General features: G+C 61.0%; 1 protein-coding gene across 6 annotated transcripts in view; it reads right to left on the minus strand.

The window, feature by feature from the left end:
* Window positions 1–3,257: 3,257 nt before the first annotated feature.
* Window positions 3,258–23,337, minus strand: part of ZMYM3 (zinc finger MYM-type containing 3) — a 32,189-nt gene continuing 12,109 nt past the window's right edge. For 4 of the 6 annotated variants that reach the window (XM_059732962.1, XM_059732959.1, XM_059732960.1 and 1 more), the window contains exons 5-25: window positions 22,422–22,713; window positions 21,810–21,987; window positions 21,100–21,312; window positions 20,220–20,370; window positions 19,537–19,652; window positions 17,396–17,482; window positions 16,949–17,099; window positions 16,198–16,370; window positions 15,683–15,848; window positions 11,551–11,609; window positions 10,744–10,906; window positions 9,852–9,967; window positions 9,539–9,713; window positions 8,795–8,941; window positions 7,864–7,967; window positions 7,217–7,385; window positions 6,882–7,033; window positions 6,617–6,731; window positions 5,506–5,760; window positions 5,296–5,428; window positions 3,258–4,813 (exon numbers count right to left, since the gene is read on the minus strand). In XM_059732962.1, coding sequence (XP_059588945.1) covers window positions 4,615–4,813; window positions 5,296–5,428; window positions 5,506–5,760; window positions 6,617–6,731; window positions 6,882–7,033; window positions 7,217–7,385; window positions 7,864–7,967; window positions 8,795–8,941; window positions 9,539–9,713; window positions 9,852–9,967; window positions 10,744–10,906; window positions 11,551–11,609; window positions 15,683–15,848; window positions 16,198–16,370; window positions 16,949–17,099; window positions 17,396–17,482; window positions 19,537–19,652; window positions 20,220–20,370; window positions 21,100–21,312; window positions 21,810–21,987; window positions 22,422–22,713 — 3,314 coding nt within the window. In that variant the 3' untranslated portion in view covers window positions 3,258–4,614. The remainder of the gene's footprint in view (window positions 4,814–5,295; window positions 5,429–5,505; window positions 5,761–6,616; window positions 6,732–6,881; window positions 7,034–7,216; window positions 7,386–7,863; window positions 7,968–8,794; window positions 8,942–9,538; window positions 9,714–9,851; window positions 9,968–10,743; window positions 10,907–11,550; window positions 11,610–15,682; window positions 15,849–16,197; window positions 16,371–16,948; window positions 17,100–17,395; window positions 17,483–19,536; window positions 19,653–20,219; window positions 20,371–21,099; window positions 21,313–21,809; window positions 21,988–22,421; window positions 22,714–23,337) is intronic. The other 2 variants (XM_059732963.1, XM_059732964.1) reach the window with 2 other exon arrangements.

Raw genomic sequence — 23,337 nt, forward strand, 5'->3', positions numbered from 1 at the left:
GAGGCACTGGGGGCTGAGACAGTGGGCATGAGCAGCCTGTTCACAGCCGCAGGAAGCGTGGTCATGGGTGTGACAGCCCTGCAACCACCTGTGGGGCATGGGCGCTGCACCATGCCCTGCTGCTGCCCACCTGCTTGTCCCCTGGGGGTGGGTGGCTCCCACAGGCCAGGTACCACATCTCCTGCGCTGGGTGCATGGCCCTGGGGTGAGCAGGTGCCCAGGGCCACAGGGCTGGCCCAACAGCACTGCCCTTGGGCCCGGTGGGCCCCACACAAGCCCTCAGCCCAGGCCAGTGGGGCAGGGCAGCTTCCAGGCCCCCATGGCCCTGCTCAGTGCAGCTGGGAGCAGCTGGGCAGCAGTCTGGGCAGTGCCAGCATCGCAGCAGCGGGAGCCAGTACCTGCCACGGGCACCATATGCTGCCTGGCCCAGTAGCCAGGAGGCTATTTAGAGCAGGGTCAGGCCAGAACTAGCGCGGGACCAAGTGGCCACGTTGCTGTTGCCAGTGGGGAGGCCAGAGTAGTGTGACTCCCACACACGCAGCCTCCTGCACTGCCAAGCCAAACGCGTGGACAGTGGGATGCATGTGCCTGCTCACCATCCACCCCCAACGGTCTCACCCAGGGCCCAGCCACACGCTAGGCTGGCCGGACACACCTGCTTGTGGGCCAAGGTGCAGCTGAAGGGTGGCACAACGCAGTGCCGGCTCCACGAACCTGCATGTGGCGAGTCGGGAGGGCGCCTAGGGCCAGAGCGTGGCCCGGCAGCGCTGTCCAGGTGCACCCAGGATCAGTGCTGGTGCTAGTGTGCCCTAGCCCTGCAGCCCCTCCGCCCAGCCCCACAGATGGCCTTGCACCCTTCTCCCTGGCCCCTGCCTGCCCCCACCCAGTCTGAGCAGGAACAGCATGGGGCTGGCTGTTGCAGCAGTGCCCCACAGGAGGCCTGGTGCCCCCCGCCCCACCTCCAATCTTGGTCCAGACCAGAGTCCCCAGCCCAGCCCAGCCCAGCCCAGCCCAGCCCGAGCTGCTGCCAGCTGCTGTGCTCCAGCACAGGCTGCATTGGGTGCTGGAGTGATGGCTATGGCACAGCCTACCCTGCACTAGGATGGCAGGTGCCGGGGCTGGGGAAGAGGGTCTGGGGGCAGGTGGGGTTGGGGCGTGTAACAGGGATAGTGAGGCTGCACTGTGGAGAGGCTGTGCGTACCTCTGGAGCCGGTTTCTCTTGCAGGGGGCGGGCACCGGCAGCCAGGGTGCAGCAATGGGCAACTGGAGCCTGCTGGAGCAGACACAGGTGCATGCCACGGCGGTGGGCCAGGTGTGGCTCACCGTGCTGTGTTCTGCATCCTGGTGCTGGGCGCAGTGGCCGAGCGGGCCTGGGTGGACAAGGCGGCCGGCTTTGCCTGCAACAGGTAGCAGCTGGTTGCCAGAGCGCCTGCTATGGTGCCACCTTCCCCCTGTCCCAGCTACGCTTCTGGGCACTGCAGATCATCTTCATCTCCACACCCAGCCTCGTCTACCTGGACCACAGCCTGCAGCTCGTGCAGCTGAAGGGGCTGGGCCCACGGTGCTGGGGGCTGGGGCAGGGCACTGGGGGCATGCCAAGGGCCCTGCTGCGACCTATGCTGGCACTGTGGTGTGCAAGGCACTGCTGGAGGCAGGCTTCAGGGCAGGGCAGGGCAGCGCGCACTCTAGGGCTTCCAGCTGCAGCCCCTCTGCTGCTGCAGCCGCTGGCCCTGCCGCAACACTGTCAACTGCTACCTGTTGCAGACCACCGAGAAGACCGTCTTCGCCCTGGCTGTGGCTGGCTTGTCCCTGCTGCTCACTCTGGTCAAGCTGTGCCACCTCGGCCTCACCGGAGCCCTGCGGAGGCCCACAGCCAGCAGCCTCCAGGCAACCGCAAGGCCCCAGGGCTCTGCCTGCCCAGCTTCACAGTGCCCAATAGGCCAGATGGGTACAGCCCCCTGCCCCTCTGGTGCCAGCCTGACCCTGCAGCTGCCACAGCGTCCCTGGGGCCAGCCCCATGGCTCAGGCGGTGCCGCGGCAAGAACAGCTGCCTGGGCCTGGTCCCAGCCCCAGAGGAGCGACTGGCCCCAGTGCTGGGCAGCATCCCCTGCTAGCCCCCCCCGCCCCTGCAGCCTGGCCCCCTGGCCATTCAGCACCCACGCTGTTGCTGCGCTGGCTGGGTGACGGGGTGCAGCGCTGCACCCCGCAGACCTGCCCCAGGCCTTGTAGTGTGCACAGCCCGTTGCGTCTCCATGGTTACCTTTTGGTCTCCAGGTTCCTTTGCCAGGAAATGCTGGTCCCATTGTGCAGCACCAGCCACTCAGCCCCAGCCTGCACCCAGACAGCCTTTCTACAGCCAAGCAGGCCTGGGGTGCAGGTGCAGGGTGATCCCCTTGGAGCAGCCCTCCTGGAGCCAGGGCCAGCCCTGCACCATGGCCCTGGTAGCAGTGCTGCTGGGCCCAGGCCAAGTGAGGAAGCCACATTGCACTGGGTGTGTCCCAGGTACTAGGGTGAATCCCCACTGCCCCTCCTGCCCTGCTGTTGGATGTGCCCTGCCTGACATGTTCCCCAAGCTGGGCAGGGGTTGGGGAGACACTGGGCAGGGCTGGCTGTAAGGACTGGCCCTCTTTGCTCCCACCCGGGATCCAGCACTGTGGGACCCCAGCAGTGCTGGGGTGTCCTCCATAGCTCCCTCCTCTGCCCACAGGCTATGCCCCCCAGCCCGTGAGGCACCTGCACTGCAATTAGTAAATGGTGAACACACACATGGGGTGTCCAAGGCTGGCTGTGCTAACCCCACAGGGAGCTCAGCTACCCCAGCATCACAGCAGAGCAAGGCGCTGGGTCTCCTCTAGGCCCAGGGGGCCCTAAGTCACAGGGACCAGTGCTGGTGCTGGCACTGCCTCCTCCTGGCAGCCATGGGGGCACCACTGGTCCCACTTCAGCATGGACAGAGGGTAGGTAGGATGCCCCTTGGGACCAAGCAGCAGCCCATGCCCTACACGAGGCAGCTACAGACCCAGGCTGCAACTGGGGGTTCGTAGGGGAGGGGGCCAGGGCACCATGCTGGGGGGAGCTGGGGCTATAGGTGGGTGACCCCCTGGCTTGAGCAGGCCAGCTTCTGCCATGCTCAGGCCAGCCACGGGAGGCAAGCTCTGGGGCGCGGTGGCAGGAGCGGTCTCCCTGCTGCTCGGCTGAGCTGCCCCATGCTCTGAGTCAATCCCCTCTCCTGCCCAGCAGAACCAGCCCAGCAGAACCAGGTTTCTGCGTCTTTATTGAAATGAATGGTTCCAGACACAGGGTTCGTCCTAGCGCCCCGTTATCACTACGACAAGACCAGTGAGTGCTCACGCTTGACATGGACACAGAGGACAGGGCCTACCAGGCCCAGGACAATATGTACAGGCTCGTCAGGCAGTGCCGAGCCCCATTGACAGCTCGGAGGATTTCAAACACCACAAAGGGGTGGGAGCTGGGGCAGCAAAGCGGGGGCTGAGCAAGCGGAGACCCGGCCAGGTGCCACCACCCCTGCTCGCAGAGTGCAGGTCAGGGGCTTGGGCCAATGTGGCTAGTGGGGAGACAGGAGTGGAGAGGTGGCCAGCCGAAGCCTGCCTCTCCAGCCCCGAGCATGCGAGGGGGTCTGACCCCCTGCTCCAGCAGGTGCAGGGGCATCCCTGCTCCCCCTGGGCAAGGGGGTGCCATCAGCCCCCATCTGGCCTGCAGAATGCCCACCTGTGCCCCCAAGCTGCACGCAGAGGATGGGAGCTCCGTGTCACAGGAGGAGACGACAAGCTGGAGAAAACAGCCAGGCCCTGGCCAGGGCATACCCTGCCAGCACCCACTGTCCCATCAGGGAAGGCTCCATGCCCACCGCCCCCGGCACCAGAGAGGCCCCCGCTCCCTTCAGCCCTGGCTGGGCTGCCCCATGCTCTAGGTCAAACCCCTCTCCTGTCCAGCAGAACCAGGCCTGCTGCCCTGAGGAACAGGCCAGCCCCACCTTGCAGAGCCCATCCCTGGGCCCCACGTTTGGGGCAGGGCTCTTGTCCCCAGCTGGGAGCTTGCCACTCAGGCAGCGAGCAGCCCAAGGGCTGAGAGCCTCCAGCAGAGGCTGCTGGGCCCAGCCCAGCCTCCCACCCCTCGGCTGGCCTTGGCCTCTCCACCGTGGCAGCCACATGACACATTGGGGGGTATGGAGGAAGGGAGCCAGGTTGGGAACAGCCATGGGGAGCTGCCGCAGCCCTGGCACAGTCAACGGGGGTGGTGCCAAGGCAGGGTTGTCAGCAGCATGTCCTTCGGGCTCTTGGCTCCCCTGGGCCTGCAGCCACTGGGAAGACAGGAAGGGGCAGGGCAGGACCCTGCCGCAGCCAGGCCCAGGCTGGGAGGCAGCGTGCAGGTAGGGCTTGGATGCTAGGGCCCACTGGGGCCTCAGCCCTAGCATGAGGCAGGGATGTCTCAGTCTGATACAGATAAGCAGGACAGCGCCCTGGTCTCCGGGGCAGGGAGCAGCACCAGCCCCATGCCAGGCCGCTCCGCTCACGTCCCCGTGGGTGGGCAGCAAGAACCAGGGGGACGTGGCTTCCCCGCACAGAGCGGACAGGGCACCGTGGGCCGGGCTCAGTCCATGTCGTCGTCCAGGCCGCCAGCCCGGCTGTGCTCCTCGTAGATCTCGCGCACAGCCAGGAGGCGGTTCAGCATGCTCTCCAACATGCTCCGGTCCATGGGGATGACTGAGTACCAGAGGGGCGACTCCGCGATGCACGACCGCTCCGGCTGCAGGTAGAACACGTCGCTCCGGTTCCGCAGGCTCTCGGGACTGCGGCAAGAGGGGAGCGGCAGGGTGAGGCCTGGCTCTGGCCCCCTGTACAGGCTCTGCCTCTCCCTACCTGCCCCAGGGCCCAAGACCTGGCTGACCAGAGCCTGCCCCCACTCCACCCAGGGCACGCTGAGCCCTGGCTTCCCCAGCTGCTTCCTATCCATTGCCAGGAGCAAAGGAGGTGGCAGAGGCCTGGATGAGTGTTCAGGGCACTCTCTGCCCTCCTGCAGAGCAAGGACCCAGCAGCTGGGTGTGGGCTTCTCTTCTGGGGCCCTGGACAGCATCCGTGGTGGAGACAGGCAGGAGGGCATGGGTCACCCCCACCACCCCAGCAGGAGGGGAGGAGACAAGCTCTCTGTCCCTGTGGGCAGCGTGGCACAGGCCCTGGCAGGGGAGGGCAGGGCTGGGGCGAGAGCAGGCTGTGTGCCGCAGGGCAGGCCGGGGCGTGGGGGACAGCAAGGGGCAGAGCAGCAGGGCCTCACCATTTGGAGAGATAGAATTCGTAGAACTTGACAGGACAGCGGAGCGGGTTCATCCGGTTCTCGCGCTGCTCCAGGATGGGTGTCTCCTCCTCTCGCTTTCGCTTCCCCAGGCCTCCATCTGCAGGGGGAGAGGCTGGAGTCAGGGCTAGGCTGGGCTGGGCAAGGGGGCTAGGGTGGGGGCCGGGGCCGGGGCCGTGGTCCAGTGCCTACCTCGGCCTTTCTTCTGCTTGGCAGGGGCGTAGTAGCGGATGCTGACGACCTTGGTGGTGCCTCGTGGCGTGGTGCACTTCCGGGCCTGGCGCACCACATTGGTGAAGGAGAGCTGCATGTGCTCATCTGCTGTCTGCAGCCCAAAGAACTTGGTGTTGAAGAACATGAGGGTGTTGAGCAGCACGAAGGGCGAGTACACGCCCAGCTGCTTGCACTCCCACAGGTGCTCCTCCTCCACACGCGAGAACACCGTGTCTGTGGACACAGGGAAGCAGTCACTCGCTGTCCCACAGTAGGGCTTGAAATGGCACAGCCCAGCCTGTGGCCAGAAGCACTCAGCCCCTTGCTGCAGGGCAGAGAGGGCAGGGAAGCATGGGCATGGGCAGATATGGGGAGTTCTGCCGCTGTAGTCCTCGTCCCGGCTGACTGACACCAGCCTCACAGCCCTGCCTCAAGCCACAGCATGTGACACTAATCCTACAGCCAACCACAAAGACAGCTGGGAGGTGACCCCACATAGGACAGAGAGGGCAGAGGTAGAGGGAGGGATGAAGCCATGGGCCGGATGGATACACACCAGTTCTTGCCACCACACGGCAGGTGAGTGGACTGCCAGCACCGCAAGTATGGGCCAGGTGGCATGACCACTGGCTTGGCACATGTGGAAAGGGCCCAGATCATGAGGGATGGGATGGCCACTGGCCAGGATGGACAGAGGTCCCTGGACAGGAGCTGGGCACCTGGGCAAGTTTAACTCCCACATAACTCTGGGAACTAGCATAGCAGAGCCAGCCAGTGAGGCCACAGTGCTCTGGGCTGGGAACTGCAGAGGTCAGAGTGTGGCAGCCAGGTGCCGGGGCATTGCTCCACTGGGTGGTTTCCAGCCAGGCCATACATGCAGCCAGAGCTCCATCACCAGCCCCCCTGCGTACTGCAAGCTCAAGACACTGAGGACCAGTGGGCTGGCTCTGGTGCCAGACCCTGGCAGCATGGAGGCTGCCTCCCCACAGCAGGAAGGCGGAGGGTCAGGGCAGGCTAAACCTTGGCGGAGGGTCAGGGCAGACCTGTGCCTTGGTCCAGCCCGGCCCATGCGCAGCCCTGCAACACGTACTGTTGGGCAGGATCGTGGGCTGCCAGCCGCTCAGAGACTTGTTCAGCTCCTGCACGAAGGTCAGGTAGTAGAGGTCCGTAAAGATGTTTACCATGCGGTTGTTCTCCAGCAGGTACTAGAGGGAAGGGAGTACAGGTCAGGCCGTGCAGAGGGACCTGAATGGCCACCCTCCTGGGGCTGCAGGGCTCTCAGCCTCAGGAAAGAGCCAGGCCCAAAGGGTCCCTTGATGGGGCTGGAGGGGCTACAGGCTGGGAGGCCACCTCACCTGCTGGATGCCCAAGCAGAGGTAGTAGATGCTGTCCGGCTCATAGCGCTCACCGTTGGGCCGCGTTATCTCCTTAACAAACTGGGCGAGGCCGTAGTTGAGCTCGGCGGCCGTGCAGGCCAGGATGTCCTCCTTGATGCGCATGGGCTTGGCTGTGGGGAAAGCAGCATTGGTCTCAGCCGCAGGCACTTGGGGCAGGGAGCACAGAGCTGTCCCAGGCCCTGGTGCTGGAATGGGCCTGGCACAGGCTGGTTTCCGCAGCTCCTGCAACAGCTTCCAGCATCCTGAGGCCCAGCAGTGCCACAGCCCCTGCCTGCCCTGAGCAGGGCACTTACGCCCAAAGCGCAGCTCCTCCGCCTTGCTGGTCTCGCCACCTGCGTACTTGGCCTGCACCCAGTACTTCCAGGCATTGACGCCATATGAGTAGTTCAGTGCCGTGCAGCTGGGCTGGCTGCTCATGGAGTCCCGGGAGCAACTTTCGGACAGCACCAGGCGCTTCTGACCCTACAGAGCAGCACATGGGAGGGCTGGGCATGCTGCCACTGTGGCAGACGCTGCCCTTCCCAGCACTTCAGGCATTGCGCCTTCCCGCTTATCCCAGCTGCAGCCCCTGCCCACGCTCAGGGGACTGCTCCAAGGCACTGGGCCCTGGCTTAGGGCACAATTATGCTTGCAGCTGGGAATAGAGCCTTCCCACAAGGCCAGCAGGGCCAGTCCAGTGCCAGGGCTGTGCTGGCACCATAAGGTGCAAGTATGGGTGCCCCACAGGCTGGTGTTGGGTTCCACTACTGCAGACAAGCAGTGCCCCTGTGAAGGAAGCTGGCTCCAGTGCAGGTGGGTGCAGCAGGGGGCTGAGGAGGAAGCTCCATGCTTGGTCCCACTCCCTCTGTGGCATGGCTCCAGTCCCCAGAAGTTGCAGGCTGGGTCCGAGCAGGCAGCGCCCACTGAGCTGCTGGCAGCTCCGGCCTAGACAATCACTCACCTTCCGGACAGCACGTGGCAGGTCCTGGTCCGTGGACACATCATCTGGTCCCACCAGGCCACAGTCAAAGAGAAAGTCCACACTGGGGTTGATGTCCAGGGGATCTGGAGGGAAACAAGGAGCACAGCAGGATTTAGGGTCAAGAGGTGGCATCCTCGCTGGGGTGCCCCAGGGGCAGGCTTGGAGCACCCTCTGCCACCCACGACTACCTCCCCAGCTCCCTGCCCATCGAGCCCTGGGCACATGGACACTGCCCATCCAGGCCTCCTGCCCCTGCTTGCTTCCAACATCTGCCCTGGGATTGGTCTGCTCCTTGCTCTGATGCCAGCAAGAACGGCACAGTCCAGAGCCTGCCGGCTCTGCTGCAGCTGGTCACTGGCTGCACTGGCGCCCAGCACAGCTTGTGTCCCAGCTCAGAGTGGTCATGCTGACTCTGAGGGATGTTACTGCTCCTTGCAGCCACACTCCTGCCCGTGCCTTTTAGCAGCTAATCTCTCCCGACCAGACCCCATGCTGGGGGAGCTCTGCACTTAGGCAATGGGCACAGCTGCCTTCACCCTCTTCCCTGCTGGTCTCCTTCCTGCAGACTGGGTTTTCAGCCTCCCCTGCATCCTGGTCACAGCTCCTGTCAAATGGTGCCTCCTCCCACTCTGTGCCCCTCAGGGGCTGCTCCAGGTTCTGCCCAGGCCCCGGTGACTCCCTGACACTGATGCAGATGCTCCACACCCACTTCCTCCTGGATCTCTGGTGCAGGACATGCCAACTCCACATCCCTCTCCACTCACCAGCTCCTCTTGCCTGCAGTCCCGTGCCCTCCCTGTACCCGACAGCCCACGCATCCCCTTTGAAGGGGCAATGCCTATAGCCAGGTCTCCCCAGTGAGCCCGGCCTCTCCCACAATGGACCTGAATCACCCCCGCCCAGCACTTACTCTTCGGGAAGTCGGCCTCCAGATCCTGGCCAGGCTCATCCAGCACATTCGCCATCTTAACAGCCATGGCCAGCACGTCATCCCTCGCTGGCCCAAAGAGGTCGCAGTCTTCCAGCAGGCCCTCGGCGCTCTGGTTACTTACCAGGTCTGCGAACAAGGAAGCCATTCAAGAGCCCACATGAGACGTGCCTTCCCCCTGCTCCCCAAAAGGCCATGCTGCAGGTGGGATAGTCAGGCTCTGGCCAGCCAAGGCCCTGTGCCACGTGCTGGCTCCAGGTGGCAGCGCTGGTCACAGCCAGGCTTCCCTGGGATGGCACTGGGGCTTCTTCCTTGAGCCTCTCGGGCACAGCCTGAGCCAGCAAGACTTATTCACAGTAGGTGCCAGGGCATGAGGAACCCTTAAGTCCACGTGCACACTGGCCACATGGGAGGGAAAGTTGGTGCCTGCCCCAGGAGAGCTCCACTGCAGGACAGGACCTTGGAGCAGCCAGCCAGAGCCGCGGCAGTAATGGCTTGCACTACAGGCTCTACCAGACAGAGCTGGAGGTCATCATCCTGCTAGAGCATGGCTCTTCCTGCACATGCTGGTTGCAGAGCATGGTTGCTCAGCTACGGCTAACAAAGTCTTGGCCCATGCCAGACTGCAGAGCCAAACCTGGGCAGCAGGCTGGCTCCAGGAGCAGTGGGGCCCCCTGTCCAGCTCTGGAGAGGGATTCCCAAGCCCAAGGCAGGGGTGGAACATACCACACAGGTCGGAGGAGGCCTTATCCAGCTCCTCTGCCTCTGCGATCATCTCCGCCATGGCCAGGATGTCAGCCTCCAGGGGGTTGGATGGGATCTTCACCTTCAGCTCCTCAATGGTCTCCACGATCTTATCTGTGCTCTCCAGTGTGGTGGGCAGGAACATTGGCACAGGCACCTGGGACCAGTGTGATGTCAGGCAGGGTCAGAGGGGCTTTTGCCAAGTGAGAAACTCTGGCCCTACTCCCTGCTGCTGGCAACAGGGTGGAGAGAGCAGGTGCTCACAGAGGGGACTGGGGGAAGGAGCATCACTTACCGGGACAGGCATGGAGAAAGGCACGGGTACTTTCTGGCAGTACATATGCATAGGCACAGGCACAAAGATTGGGACTGGGACTGGCAGCACAATCACCTGGGGCTTCCAATCTGCCTCTGTTGGGGGTAGACCGCAATCAGTACCCTGGCAGCAGGGCAGGCACGGGGGCTGCCACAGTCATGCTCAGCCCCGCAGGTGTGGCTGGCAGGGGTCCTCCACACACCATCCTCCCTGGCATGGCACAGGGGGGCCACACTGCTGGCATCCGCTCCCCTAGCTCAGCCCAGGTGGGGCAGCAGAGCCAGGCTGCAGGCTGCTGCTGCCGCCGCCAAGCCCTCCCCACAGAGCACTCCTGCTGGGTTGGGACTGACCGCCCCACAGCCCTGAGACCGCCAGAGTTCTGCAGGACCTGGACTCTGGTACAATCACGAGAGCTCTGAAGGCTCCCTGGTCTGGCAGAGCCCTTTGCCAGCCCACATTGTTCCCATGGACCCCAGGGCCCTGGCAGCCAGCTGTACCCATGATAGGGAAGGCTGACCCCCCAGATGTAGGGTGAGAACCCATCGGAGCTGGGAAGGCCCAGCTTGACTGTCTCCTGCGCAGCATGAGCTGGGCTGTGGCAGGGCTGGCGGGGGGCTGGGAGTTGTAAAGATGAGCAGCAGACGTGGGGCAAGAGAAGCAAGTGGTGTGGAGACTGGGCCACCTCTCCATGCTCTGAGAAAGGTGCAGGCCCCTCCCTGGGTATCTGCCAGCCTTGCGCTGCTCCCGCTGTGCCCTGCTGGTCCACTCCCAGCAACCCGCGGTGCCCGACACTCCCAGAACCCACACCGTGCCAGTCACATGAGTCAGGCCCCAGCACCCAGTGCAGCCCCAACAGCACCACCGCACTCACCCGTCTGACACCCCTTGGATTTCATTTCGATCTTGCAGGACACACCACGGTTCTGCATCAGGGGCTTGCACATGGCAGCTTTGTTTTTGCGAGGCGTGGCTGGAACCGGTGGTGGGGGTGGTGGGGGAGCAGACACCTGGGCCGACAAGGCTTTTGCAGACACCTGAAATAACCCAGAAAGGGGTTGCTGGTGTCTGGCTCCAACCAAGACCACCTCTAGCCAATGGACACTCCCAGCCCCCAGGGCTGGATGACTCCTGGAAGCCGTGGCAGCCAGTGCCCACCTTTGCAGTGCTGCCTGCTGCACCAGTGCAGCACAGTGCCGGGACCAGACCCCTTGCTGCTCTCCATGATGCTGGGGCAGGCACCTGCTGCAGGTCATGGCCAGACCTGGCCAAGGGAGTGCCAAGCCCAGGGGCTGGTGACACCCGAGTGGCAAGCCCACCTCGTCAAGCAGGAAGGAGCTCTGGCCCACAGCCACTGGGACTGAGCTGTCAGGCCAGGGCAGGGAAAGACGGCCCCTGGGCACACGTCAAGGATCTATAAGCAAGTCCACAGCCCAGGCCTGGTTGTCACCCCATATCTGAGCACGGGGCTTGGCCACTCTCCACCACCAGCACCAAGACCTCCGTGCTGCCCCCAGCCCAACCTAGACCCTGTTCCTGGGATGAGGCACGCTGTCCCCACCCTGCAACCCCTGGGCCCTGCTCTCACTTGACAGAATCCCAGGCTGGGGGCAACCATGGTTCTCCCTGGGCACCCCCGTGCATGCACCCTCAGGACATCCGCTCCCTATTCAAGACTCACCGTGTTTGTCTCTGCTTTTTGCTGCGAAGAGGCAGCCGGCTTTGGCTCTGGCGTCTGACCTGCAAGGCAAAGAGAGGGTCATCAGCCCCAGCTGCATGCTCCACTCCTCTGTGGGTGCCTGCAGGCTGGCAGGGCCACGGCTGGGGCTGGACGTGGCTGCAGACCTGGGCCAGCAAGGCAGGGTCTCTGATCAGAGCCCAGGCCAGTCCCAGGAGAGGTGACCAGTTGCCAGAACGTCCCTCACCTGAGCAGCTCAGAGGGCCCTGGGCCTCGGCAGTCCCGTCACTCCCGCTACCTCTGCTCTCCCCTGCACTCCACCCCATGCGTCCAGCCTGCCGTCTCCCCGGGCTGCTGCAGCGCAGCCCTGTTCGCAGGGGCCCAAGCTCCACCCCAGCTCCTCCACTGGAGGCTGGCGGCCTGACTAGAACCACATCCCTCCTTCCTGCTGCTGGCCAGGGAACACCTCTGCAGAGTGCTTTGAAATCTGGAACAGAAAGGTGCTGGAGGGGACCTAGCAGCCCCCTATGCACCAAGAGTGAGGCTGGCTCTGGGCTGCAGACAGCCCAGCCAAGGGTCCACTCCCTCAAACATAAATGCATCAGGCAGAGACAGCGCCGAGCTTCTCCTGGTCTTGTACCATCTGCTCCAACCTCATTTTCAGCATGGAGGACTGGTCCCTGGGACTGCCCAGGGCACAGCTGAACTGTGAGCACAGTGCCTTCACCCCACACAGGTCGGACAGCAGGCCCCTGGGGAGTGCCTCCACTCTACTGGCACAGGGACAACCACTGCAGACAGCCCGTGTCATCGGACTGCAGCAGCGAGGGTCACCACAACACCCATCTCCTCTCCCCCTCAGCTGGGCTCCAGGAGCAGCTTTCTTGGGAGCCTGGACCCCACAGAGGAAATGCAGGGAAAGCTGCGGGTACATGCAAGGGAGACAGGCCCAGAGCCTGTGGATCAACCCCAATGAGGGCAAGAGAGTGAGTCCTGGCCGGGTCCAACGTAGGCTGCAGCCACCCCAGCAGCAGAAGCTGCATGCCTCCAGGGACCCAGCACTCATGTCCCTCCTCTGCAGAAAGAAGAACCAGCCTGCCTCTAAGAGCTGCACCCGAGTGGGCGATGCCAGGGCTATGGGGCACACCAGCAGCAACAGTCATCTCTGCAGCAGGAAGAAAACTGGCCCCGGAAAGCTTCTCCCCCTGGCCCCACGTGCTAAAGGGCCAAACTGAGCACTGCTCCGTCAGCTGCGATGGGACTGGCTCCCGGGTTACAAGGATCTTGGGGTCCTGGCTCCCACCCCAGGTTTCAGCTGCCAGTGGACAGCCATGGCCAAAGCATTCATTTAGGCAGCTCACATGCCATGAACATGGTCGGCTGGGCCGGCAGGGGGGAGCAGGACCCACCACGAAGCCAGAACTCCTTGGGAGGCTTTGTGCAGAGCTGACAGCAGTCACAACAGACTGGTGGCCAGAGCCTCAGGCCTCTCACTGACCACAGTGAATCAGTTCCTGAGCTGCTCTGCAGCCAGGAGAAGCTGCAGGGCCAAAGAAATTAAATATGCTGGGATGCTGAGGGGCTAGAGACCAGTGACCAGTAGGAGCCTGTGCCAAAATGAATTGAGCTCGCTGGGTAAGCGCTTTCTGGTTTCCAGGGCCACAGGCGACGTTGGGGTTTGCCTGTTCATGGCCTCACCTTCAAGCATGCCCAGAAACAGGGCTCTGTTAGGTGGGACCTTTAGTGCCACGGCAGGCCCTCCTTTACAGCCGAGTCTGGCCTAATGTCTCTGGATCCCACGGAAGCAGTATTAGCTTCTCAAGACTCTGGGCAAGCAGCAGCAGAAGCGATGGAGGCCAGGTCCACTTGAAATCCAGTCCCTGGTATTTTCACCTCCCTCATGCTCATCTGCCAGGAGGCCTAGGCAGCTCCAAACTCCCACTGAAGTCACGCGGAAGGACTCGATCAGGGCAGAGCCTCTTGCAGCTGGACTCTGCCTGTTCCTGGCAGAGCAGAGGCTGCTGGGCGGATGGAGTGACAGCTATCCTGCAAGACGCTGGAGAGGGCTTGCATCCTGAGGAAGATATGAGCCACCCGCCAAGAAATCCGCCAGGCAGTATAGCTCGCCCACAAGTGTTTCTTCTGCAACTCCAGAGCAGGGAAGATGAGCAAGCAGCCCGGGGAGAGTGCTCAGAGACCTCCTGAGTTTTTGCATCCTGGTGATGGGGCCAGCAGGCAAGGAAGGTCCTTCAGTGCCACCACGTCTTCAGGGTAAGCATGCACCCTATACTGAGGAAGCAGCCTTGCAACATCCAGCCCTTCTCAGGAGGCTCCAATGCCCCTCATCTGCATAGCCCCAGACTGCGCTGCCGAGTCCAGGCAAGACGCATACTAGCCACTTGAAGCAGCAGGAAAAGCAGCCCAGACACCCTGAGGATGGATGAACAGCCCTGGGTGAACAGCTTGACAGAGCCCAGGTCCTCCAGGTCTGTCTGAGGTGCAACAGGAGCCTTGCCTGGGGCCAAGGGGCACGGGCAATGGCTCCCTGGCAGGGGCGCTGGTGCAGGCATTCCTGAGCATGGGAGGCCTTCTGGGCAGGTTCAGAAGAGGGGGCTGCAGGGGCTTCAGCACACTGGGCCGTTCTACCGGACTGGGTAGTGCAGCCGTGTGCCCCTCTGGCTCAGCAGGCCCAGGATGCAGCAGAGGCAGCGCAGGTGCTGGGAAGCAGCGAATGCAGTGCTATGCCTTGGTGGGAGAACTGGGCGGTTTTGCCTGGATGGATCCTTGGCCTCTGGACCCCTCAGGACTGGCAGCGCCACAAGTGTTTTATCCAGGTTCCCAGAGCTTCTGGGTCCTTGCCCTTCTTCCAAATCCCGGGGCCCCAGTACAGAACCTCTGAGGCCTTCCTGTCTTCACCCCTGACGGGGCAGGCCACATCCACACCCCCTCGCTGCTCCAGCACAGGACAGACAGGTGTCCGAGGCCATGCGCAGGCACCTCGCTAACTGCCAGGAGTGTAGCTCTTGCCACAGCAGCTTGCCGAGTGAGCTGCCCAGCTATCCCGCTGGCTCCTGGGGCCACGAGTGATGCTGGGTTCAGCCCACTCGTGTCCCTGCCTCCAGGCAACAGAGGGCCCAGAGCCAAGGGCAGGGTTCTCTTTCTGCCACAGCAGGCTCTCCCTGGTCCAGCTGAGCTGGGCTTAATGCCTCCTGGGTCCCACGCAGTGGCTTCCCCAAGGTCATTGGGTGTGGGGCAGCCCACATGGCTGATGCTGAGTCCATATCTGGTACATGTCTGGCAGGAGGCCGGGACAGCTTCCAAACCTGCACAAAGCTAGGGGAGGCGGCTGGGCCCAGAAGGCCCAGTAAGCAAGGCCAAGTCCAGCATCCCACAGGTGAGCTATGCTGCCAGCACCTTCCAGCCTGTGGGATCCCAAAGCACTGCCATTGCCCATGACCAGCTAACTTGCACTGCCAACAAGGAATGGACAACAGGCAAGAGATGCCCCTTCGCTAGCCAGGGAAAGCAGCTCCTGCCTTCCCGTGACCTTGCACAGGCTCAATGCTCCAGTTTTGTTTGGAGGGAAGAAAAGCACCTGCTGCAGCTCAACATGCCTGTCTGCCCTAGGGGGCCGCCTGAAGAGCCCCACCTACAGCATCACCAGCACCACCTCCTGCAGCACCCTGGCTTTTCTTTGAGGTCTCCCATCTAAGCACTGACCTGGCCCAATCCTGCTTAGCTTATGAGCTCAGAGAAGGTCACAGCTCGGAGGTGATGCGGGGCTGCAGGTGGATTGGCAAGTCCAACCATGCTGTCCCCTAACCCTGTAAATGGAGCTCTCCGCTGGCAACATGCGGTAAGAGGATGGAGTCGCCCATTAAATCCCTGAGTATCCTCGCTAAGAGCGAGAGCTACAGGCAGCACGCTGGCACCGGCTCCTCCCGTCTGGGCCCTGTGTGTCATAGAACCATAGACGTTAGAGATGGAGATGCCCCGAGAGGTCCCACTCAGTCCTTCCCCCCGGGGGCCAGTGCAGGATTGTTCCCTAGCGTCCTGTCCAGTCCCAGCCATGGGAGCCTCCACCCTGCTGTGTCTGGGGTGGAGCCGTGCAGGTCCCCCCCTCCCTCCTACTCACTGTTCAGCAGGCTCTCGGGCCCCTTCTGCGTGTCCAGGTTGGGCTGGTTCTGTTGATTGTAAAACCGCAGCAGACACTGCTGGTTGCAGAAGTGTTTGATTTGCCCCCGCCAGTGGATGGTTTCCAGTAGCTTCCCCTGACGCTTGCAGGCGTGGCACCGAGCTGCCTAAAGCCCGGATCGCAGGAGAGAAAATCAGGTCACTAGCCACCCTCACTCCGGGCGCAATGCAGACGTGCTCCAGCGGGATGGGAGTGCACGGCAGAGTGCTGCGAGCTTCCCCCCAGCAGTGCCCGGGGCTACAGCATGCTGGCATTCTCCACGACGGCACTGGCCACGGATCCAGCCCTGTCAGGTCCGCAGTGTGGTGCTCTGGCAGCATCAGCTGGGGACTTCAACCATGTGAGCTCCCTCACAGCAGTGTCCCGTCAGTGCAAGCTCCCCACAGCAACACCCACTGCTCTGGATGAGGCACCTACAACAGCTCTGGCAGGCAGCTGCCAGTGCCAATACTGACCTTGAAGTACCACAGTAAGTATTTGCTTTTGCAGTCTTCACTGCAGAAGTCCCAGGTGCTGCCTTCCAGCTGCTCGGTGACTGCCCGCTGGCAGGTCTGGGAACAGTAGGTGCAGGTGATGCAACACAGGCCCAGGTTCTTGGTGAAATCCTGTTTGTAAAGAAGCACACACCCTGCGGAGAAACAATAGGAGTGAAACCTTCCCAGGATGTACTGGGGGCTCCCTGACCCAAACAAGACTGGCAGCCAGGTCTGCGAGACACAACAGAACGCACTGTAGTAACAATCCTGCACTGGCCCCTGGGGCTGGGACAAGATGAGACCTCATGGGGACTTGCCATCTCTCACCTCTATGGTTCTAGGAAGAGTCTGACTCCACACAGACGCCTCCAACCTCCTGTGTGCAGGAACCTGGCAGGCAGAGCAAGGCCAGGCCGGGCCAGCCCAGGCGCAGTGTAGATGTGTGTGCTGACAGGAGGAGCGGAGCTGCCACCTGCTGTCTCCCCCAGCCCCAGAGAGAGAAAAGCAATGAGAAACCCCTCCCCACGGACAGGACATATGGCAAGGCCTCGGCCCCAGGTCCTGGCCGGACAGTGACCCATCTCCGATGCATCTTCCCTTCAGCGCGCAGCAAGGCCCTGCCCCAGGTGGCAGCTGCACAGTCTCCCCAAGGTCTGCAGCCAGGCCCCCACCCTCCCCAGCCACAGGGCTGGCAGAAGGAGCCCGCTTTGCATGTGTTTTCCCTGGGTACCTTCGCTGCAGAAGTTCTTCTCCACGCCAGAGAAACGGATCTTCTCATGCAGCAGCTTCTCCTGCTTGCAGTGCTCGCACTGGGACACCACACCTCGCAGCCGCTTGAAGTCCTCACAGCAGTCCCTGCAGCAGAACTGATACACCTTATCCTGCCAAACAGAGCGCAGCCTGGGTCAGCTGTGCCAGCCCTGGGAGCCAAGGGGAACCGTGGGCTCCCGGCACAGAGCCCAAGCAGCAAGGCATCCTCCTTGGGCTGCAGGGGAGATGCCAGCCCTGCAAGTCCCAAACACCCGAACAGTACAGCTCAGGGTGGTGCCTCCCACCCATAGCTGGGCCAGTTCATTCAGAGCAGCATGCTGCCACTGCCCAACACGGCACTACCCCTTCCACCTCCTCTTCCGAGCAGAGCAAGGAATCTAACCAAGGCTCTGCTGTTCCTCCTCACCTGCCAGTCAAGGATTTCTGGCTTCCCACTGAAAAGGTTGTGGCAGTAATGACAACTCAGGTGAATGCCCCCTTCCGGGCTGGTGTGCTGTAGGGAACAAAAGCAGAGAGCTCCAGAGTACAGAGCACGTGGAGAACAGAGCATGCCCACTCTATCCACCAGCTGGTGCCCGTTTGTCCAGACCTATGGCATCCACTACCCAGCCTCAAGCCTGGCCACACAAAGATTCAAAGGTCATATTGTCAGAACGGCCCATTTGTTCATATACCCAGAGCTCCCGTACATCACAGGCTTGAGAATTCATGCCATCTCCTCTGCACGAAGCTCAGCCACTTGTGCTTGGCTAAAGCATGACCTCCATGCAGGCATCTGGGCTGGAGCTAAAGGCACAAGAGGCAGAGAATCCACCCTTTGGCCCAGGGTTCAATTGCTCTCATGATTACTCGGGTGTGATGTTTAAGTTGAATTGCTGTGGTTTTAGCTTCCAGCCACTGGTTCTTGTTCTGTCCATCTTTCCAAGTTCAAAAGCCTCCTGATACCTGGTATTTCCTTCTTGGGAAAGTGCTTATACCTGGTAATCAAGCCACCTCCTCCTTGACACACCAGAAAAAATTGTGCTCTTGAAGTCATTCAGCATTCTTCCACCCCACAGGCTGTTGCTGTGGCTCTTTCCTGTGCCTTCTTCAAGGTTTCACCATCTTCCAAAGAGCCTTGGATGCCGATCGGTATGCAGCATTCCAAAACTGGTCTCACCGGCGCTGCACAGCACCAGCACATCCCTCCTGCTCCTGCTCACTGCCCTCTTATTCATACGGCTGAGGACTGCATTTGCCCTTTCAGGTACAATGGTGCATGGGGCTGGGGTGGAGCTGGTTGAAAAGGCTCTCCTCCCTACAGCCTTTTTACAACCCTGCTTTCCAGTTTCTTTCTGCAAGCGTCTGCCTGCTTTGCTCTCGGGCAGCGTCAGGTCAGGTGCTGGCAGGATTTGGCCTTTGATAGGACTTAAAAACATTGAGTGTGAGTGAGCCCAGATGACCAAACAATCCAGACTGCTCCGTACCGCTGCCGTCCCTCATCATCATGCACTTCTCCACACATCTCCGAGTCACTTGCAGATGTTGATCGGTCATGATTTGATATTTGTTTCTAGACCATCGCAAGGATGTTGAATGGCTCCGGGCCTAAGGTGAATTGCTGTGGAACCATTTTACGATTCCTCCTTAACAGCTCCCTTCTGAAACTCGTCAGCCAGTCCACACACAGGTGTTTCAATGGCACACCTGTGTTCGTCTTGATCAGAACACAGAGCACTAAAAGACAGTATCTACAGATATTAAATCTGTGCTGTTACTGTTACCAAGCACATTTTTGATCTCAGAGGAGAGGACACCACAGTCTATTTCCCATAATACCACATTGGCTGGCATTCAATTAGTCTTTCTCCTTTAATTCTTTATTGACTGAATTTCTGCTCAGACTTTTCATTCTGTTGCTCAGGATTGACCTCAGGTAATGGCCTATCCTGACTTGGACCCCTTCATGCCCTTTTGGAACAATAGCACAACAAGGCCGTTCCTCCAGTTTCCTTTGAACGTGGAGGAAATTCTAGATGTTTGGAAAATTAATATCAACAGGTCAAAGATCCCAGCCCCATCTTTCAGGGCCATCAGGTACAAGTTATCTGGGTCTGGTGCCTTTAAGTGATCAGAAAACACCTTCCAGCGTGCTCAGATGAACACCCTCCACAGCTGCTAAAGAAATGAGAAAGCATTTCATTTCTACCCTGTCCTTCACACTCAGTCTTGACAGCACAGTGTGTGCTTGCTGACTGGGAAGCTCCTGACCCCACAGCATGTGCTTGCTGACTGCGAAGCACTTGCTGCATCTCCACAGAAACACACCATGCAAGTTGCCACCCGGGCCTCAAGCTGCCACAGGCTGCAGCCACACGGGCACATTACAACCAACCTCCACTCACACCCAGCCCCGGGGCACGGCATGGCATTCCAACCAGGTGCAGCTGTGACCATGATCCAGTGCCCTAGCACGTCTTTCCTATGTGTTTTCCCTGTGGGAAACTGAGGAAGCTTCAGCCTCTGCTGGGACAGATGGAGGAAGGGAGCTCTGGAGTATCTCAGTACCTGAAATTTGGTCCAGCAGCTGGGGCTGCAGAACTGGTACACGACCTGGTCTGTCTTGTTGTAATAGCAGGGCTCGGACAGGCTCTTTCTGCAGAAGCTGCAGGGTCTAGGGGGACCTGGCGAGTCAGAGAGGAGATGGTGAGTGCAGCAGCCTGAGAGGCCAGTGCTAGGCTGCTTGTTCCCAAGCCCTTGTACTCTTACCCCCAGGTCTGTCTGTGGGTACAATGCTCACATACTACAGTGACAAGTGAACTCCAGGAAAGCTCTCCAAGGCTAGATGCACTGTCCCAGGGGACGAGAGCTGACCCCTGCGAGGGAGTGGTGCAGCTCTGGCTCACCTGGGAAAGCAGCCTGCAGTTCCCATGCCAGCTCAGTGGCACCAGGAGCCTCATGCATGCACCAGTCTTGCCAGGGCCACTGTTGTCTTCTCCAGTGGACAGGACTGTGCCAGGGCTCCCTGGTATATCTGAGCAGGGAGTGCGCCAGAGGACAGGCCCCAAGCTTCTGCAAAGAGCCTGGGTGGCCAGAGCAGCTGCAACACCGGCTTCCCCTGCACTCCAGTTTGGGAGTGTGGGGGATAGGGATGGTCTCCTCAGATCCAAGCTCCTTCTACCCCATAGTGTGCAACACTGCCTCCCTCCACTCCTCCCGACCTGGTGCTGTGGAGCTGGGGGAGCTCTTACCAACAAGGCCCGACTGCTTCACTTTGTGGGAGGTGGTGCAGCAGATGGAGCAGAAGAGGCCCGTGCGCCCTGACCGGTCCACATTGGGCAGCATGTCAAAGTTCTTGCACAGAGTCTTGCACCACATGCAAGGGTACACACGAGTGTTCTTCTGCAAGCACAGAGAAGAGCTGCTGCTACAGAGGCTCCAGCGTGCTTGTCCCCTCCCATTCCTTCTACCTTCAGGGCAGCTTTTCTCCAGTACCTGACCCAGGACACCCGAAGTGAAAGCCTGGGCTGCTCCATATACCCACAGCTTGCAGGTCCCCATAGCTAGGGATGGAGCAGCAGCTCATATTACTGGGCAGCCTGTGCTTGCCTCCAGACTCTGGAAGTCCACCTGCACAGGCATGCAGGTGCTCTGGGCGGACACCAGGGTCAGCAGGATGGAGCTGGGGGACAAAGAGGGCCTGGGCTAGTTACATGAACTCTACACTGCATGAGGAGTGCAGGACTGAACCAGCTCTGGACTCTGGAGACCTCGGGATTTGCCGCTGGCTAAACGGCTGGGCTAGAGGTGCCCAGCTCACGTTATATGACCAAACCTGCTTTCCACGCCAGCTCACCCCATCCAGCACCGAGCTCCAGCTGGCCTCGGAGACAGGCCTGAAGTCTGCAGTTCCAGCAGAGCAAATAGTCTCGGTGCACCAGCACTGTTTGCTCTGGAGGGACTGCAGATCTGCCGTAAAGCTTTGGCAGGTTCAGGTGCAGTAGCCAGGGCTGCTCAGTGCTGCCTGCTGTCAGAGGGAGCTCTGGTGCTGAGCAGGGGAGGTTGGCAGGAGCCCTGAGAAGGGGATGTGTTCAACAGACACATCTCCCCTATCCCACCCAATGCACTCACCTTCTTGTAGCTGTTGAGACAAGCCGAGTTGCAGAAGCGCTTCTGCTGGCCTTCGTGGAACAGATACTCAAGCGGCAGCCCCTTGTTATAGATGTAGAGCCCGCAGTTGTCACAGCAATTGGTCTTCAGCCCCTTGGTGGCTCGGAACTTGGTGAAGCAGGCATCGCTGCAGATGCGGTGAATCACGTTCCCGTTGCTGACCTCGTGCTGGATCTGCACAGACACTGGCACCAGTCACCCCTCAGGCTGGGCTGGCAGAGCCTCCCTCCACACATGAAAGGCACCCTGCAAAGGCCTAGCCCCCAAGCCTTCCTGTCCCTCCAGAAAGGCAGGCTACTGCTCCAGGTGGGGAAGCCGAATGCCAAGGGGAAGCATGGGGGCAGCTAGAGGGGAGCAGCATAGAAGCTGCATTTTTGGACTAGTCCTCCTCAACCCCAGGTTCCAGCCATCTGAAGAGGAGCCCATATCTGCTCGTGGGCAGGAGCCTGAGCCCCAGGCTGACACCCTGAAGCAGCGCCAAGTGGGTCAGGTGCTGGCAGGTCCCAGCATATGGCTCTGAAAGAAGCAACAAGGTCCCATAACTGGAATGGGAGGCTCACAGGGACCTGGCCAACTCAGGCAGCGGCACAAATTCCAGCTCCAGCCACAGAGAGAGCAGGCAGCTTTGGAGCCCACTGAGCCAAGCACTAGCAGTCCAGGCGTTCCTTTACCTCACCAGGCTTGTGACACACGCTGCAGCGGCTGGTGTCAGAGGCTTCTGCAGGCTGAGGTGCCGGCCTCTGCTGCTGGGCCTCATACAGAGAGAGGCAAGCCGAGGTGCAGAACTCGTGGAAAGAGCCGCCTGAGCCAATCTGGGCCACAACAGAGTCCTTGGTGTTCCAGATCTCCCTGGCGGAAAGGGCAGGAGCTATCAGTGCAGGCATGTGCCTGCTCCAGCACATGGGAGAGACAGCTGTAGTGCAAGAAGAGCTGCCCTTCCCACCAGGACAGCAGGGAGAAACAGTGGGCAAGGACACACAGTGGGCAGAAGCCAAGGGGAGCAGGACAGGGCTACTAAAGGGAGAGAGAGGGCAGGGGATTGAGAACAGGAAAGGGCATGGAGGGGAGCGGGGCCTGCTATGCATGAGGAGGGTGGGGCAGGACCTGGGAAGCACCTGGATGCGTAGATGGAATGAGACCATGCAGACAGATGGGGCAGGGATGAGAGGGGCATAAAAGGCAAGTAGGCAGGGACCACAAGAGCCGGAGTAGGGGTAGGCTAAATGGCCAGTGTGGCTGTGGAGATGGGGCTGAAGGCACAATGCAGGGAAAGTATCACATACTTTTTGCAGAAGGTGCAGATCTTCTTGCCAGGAGGTTTCTTGGAGAAAGTGGTGAGGCAGGAGCTGGAGCAGAAGAGCTGAGGGAGCCCCTTGCGCTGGTATGCTGTCTGCCCCTTCTGCAGTGGGGTGCGGCAGTGGGCACAGGTCATCTTGGTGACGGTGGAGCGGGCAGCGCGCTGGGCCATCTGCGTGCGCAGGGACATGCGGGTTGAGCGCCGTGTGCGGAATGGAACAAAGTCCTCATCATTGGGATCATCTACCATCGCGTCTGAGTCCTCGTCGGACACTGGAACTGAACGGGGAAAGGGGGGTGCTGTGAGGAGCCTGGAGAGACGCACAGTGCTCATAGACAACGGGGCAGGTCCTGGGGCTGGCTTCCCTCAGTCCCTTCCAACACAGGACACAGGCAGCCTCTAATAACACATCTCCTCTCTGTGCAGATGAGCACAGAGACACAGGGCTGCAGGCCCTGCCTCTCTCACACTAGGGCCGGACACGTCCCCTCAGGAAAGGCCCCGCAACGAAGAGTCTCCAGACCCCTGCTGGCATAGCGGCAACGACAGATAGCCCCAACAGGACAGGCTGCCCCAGCTGGGAAGGGGGCACTAGGGAGGATTTGTTTCCTGGGATGTATCCCCAGAGGATGCTTCATTGGTGCTTTACATGGGGAGGCCCTGGATGGGCAGATGGAGCTGAGATTATGCAGACAGACTGTGCACAATCCCAGGGGAAGGTCAGGACCAACATCCCTGTGTGCAGATGGAAAACCGTGGGGCAGAGATTTGCCTTGGGGTGACAGGGCAGTCAGTGCCCAAGCTCTTGTGCTTTTCCCCTAGGTCTGCTCACAGCACCTCTACCCCACTCTCATTAGCCTTCTGCTCCCAGGCTAAGCCCAGGCCCTGGGCCAGGCCCAGCC

The sequence above is a fragment of the Alligator mississippiensis genome, chromosome 8 (assembly GCF_030867095.1).
Source record: "Alligator mississippiensis isolate rAllMis1 chromosome 8, rAllMis1, whole genome shotgun sequence".
NCBI lineage: Eukaryota > Metazoa > Chordata > Crocodylia > Alligatoridae > Alligator > Alligator mississippiensis.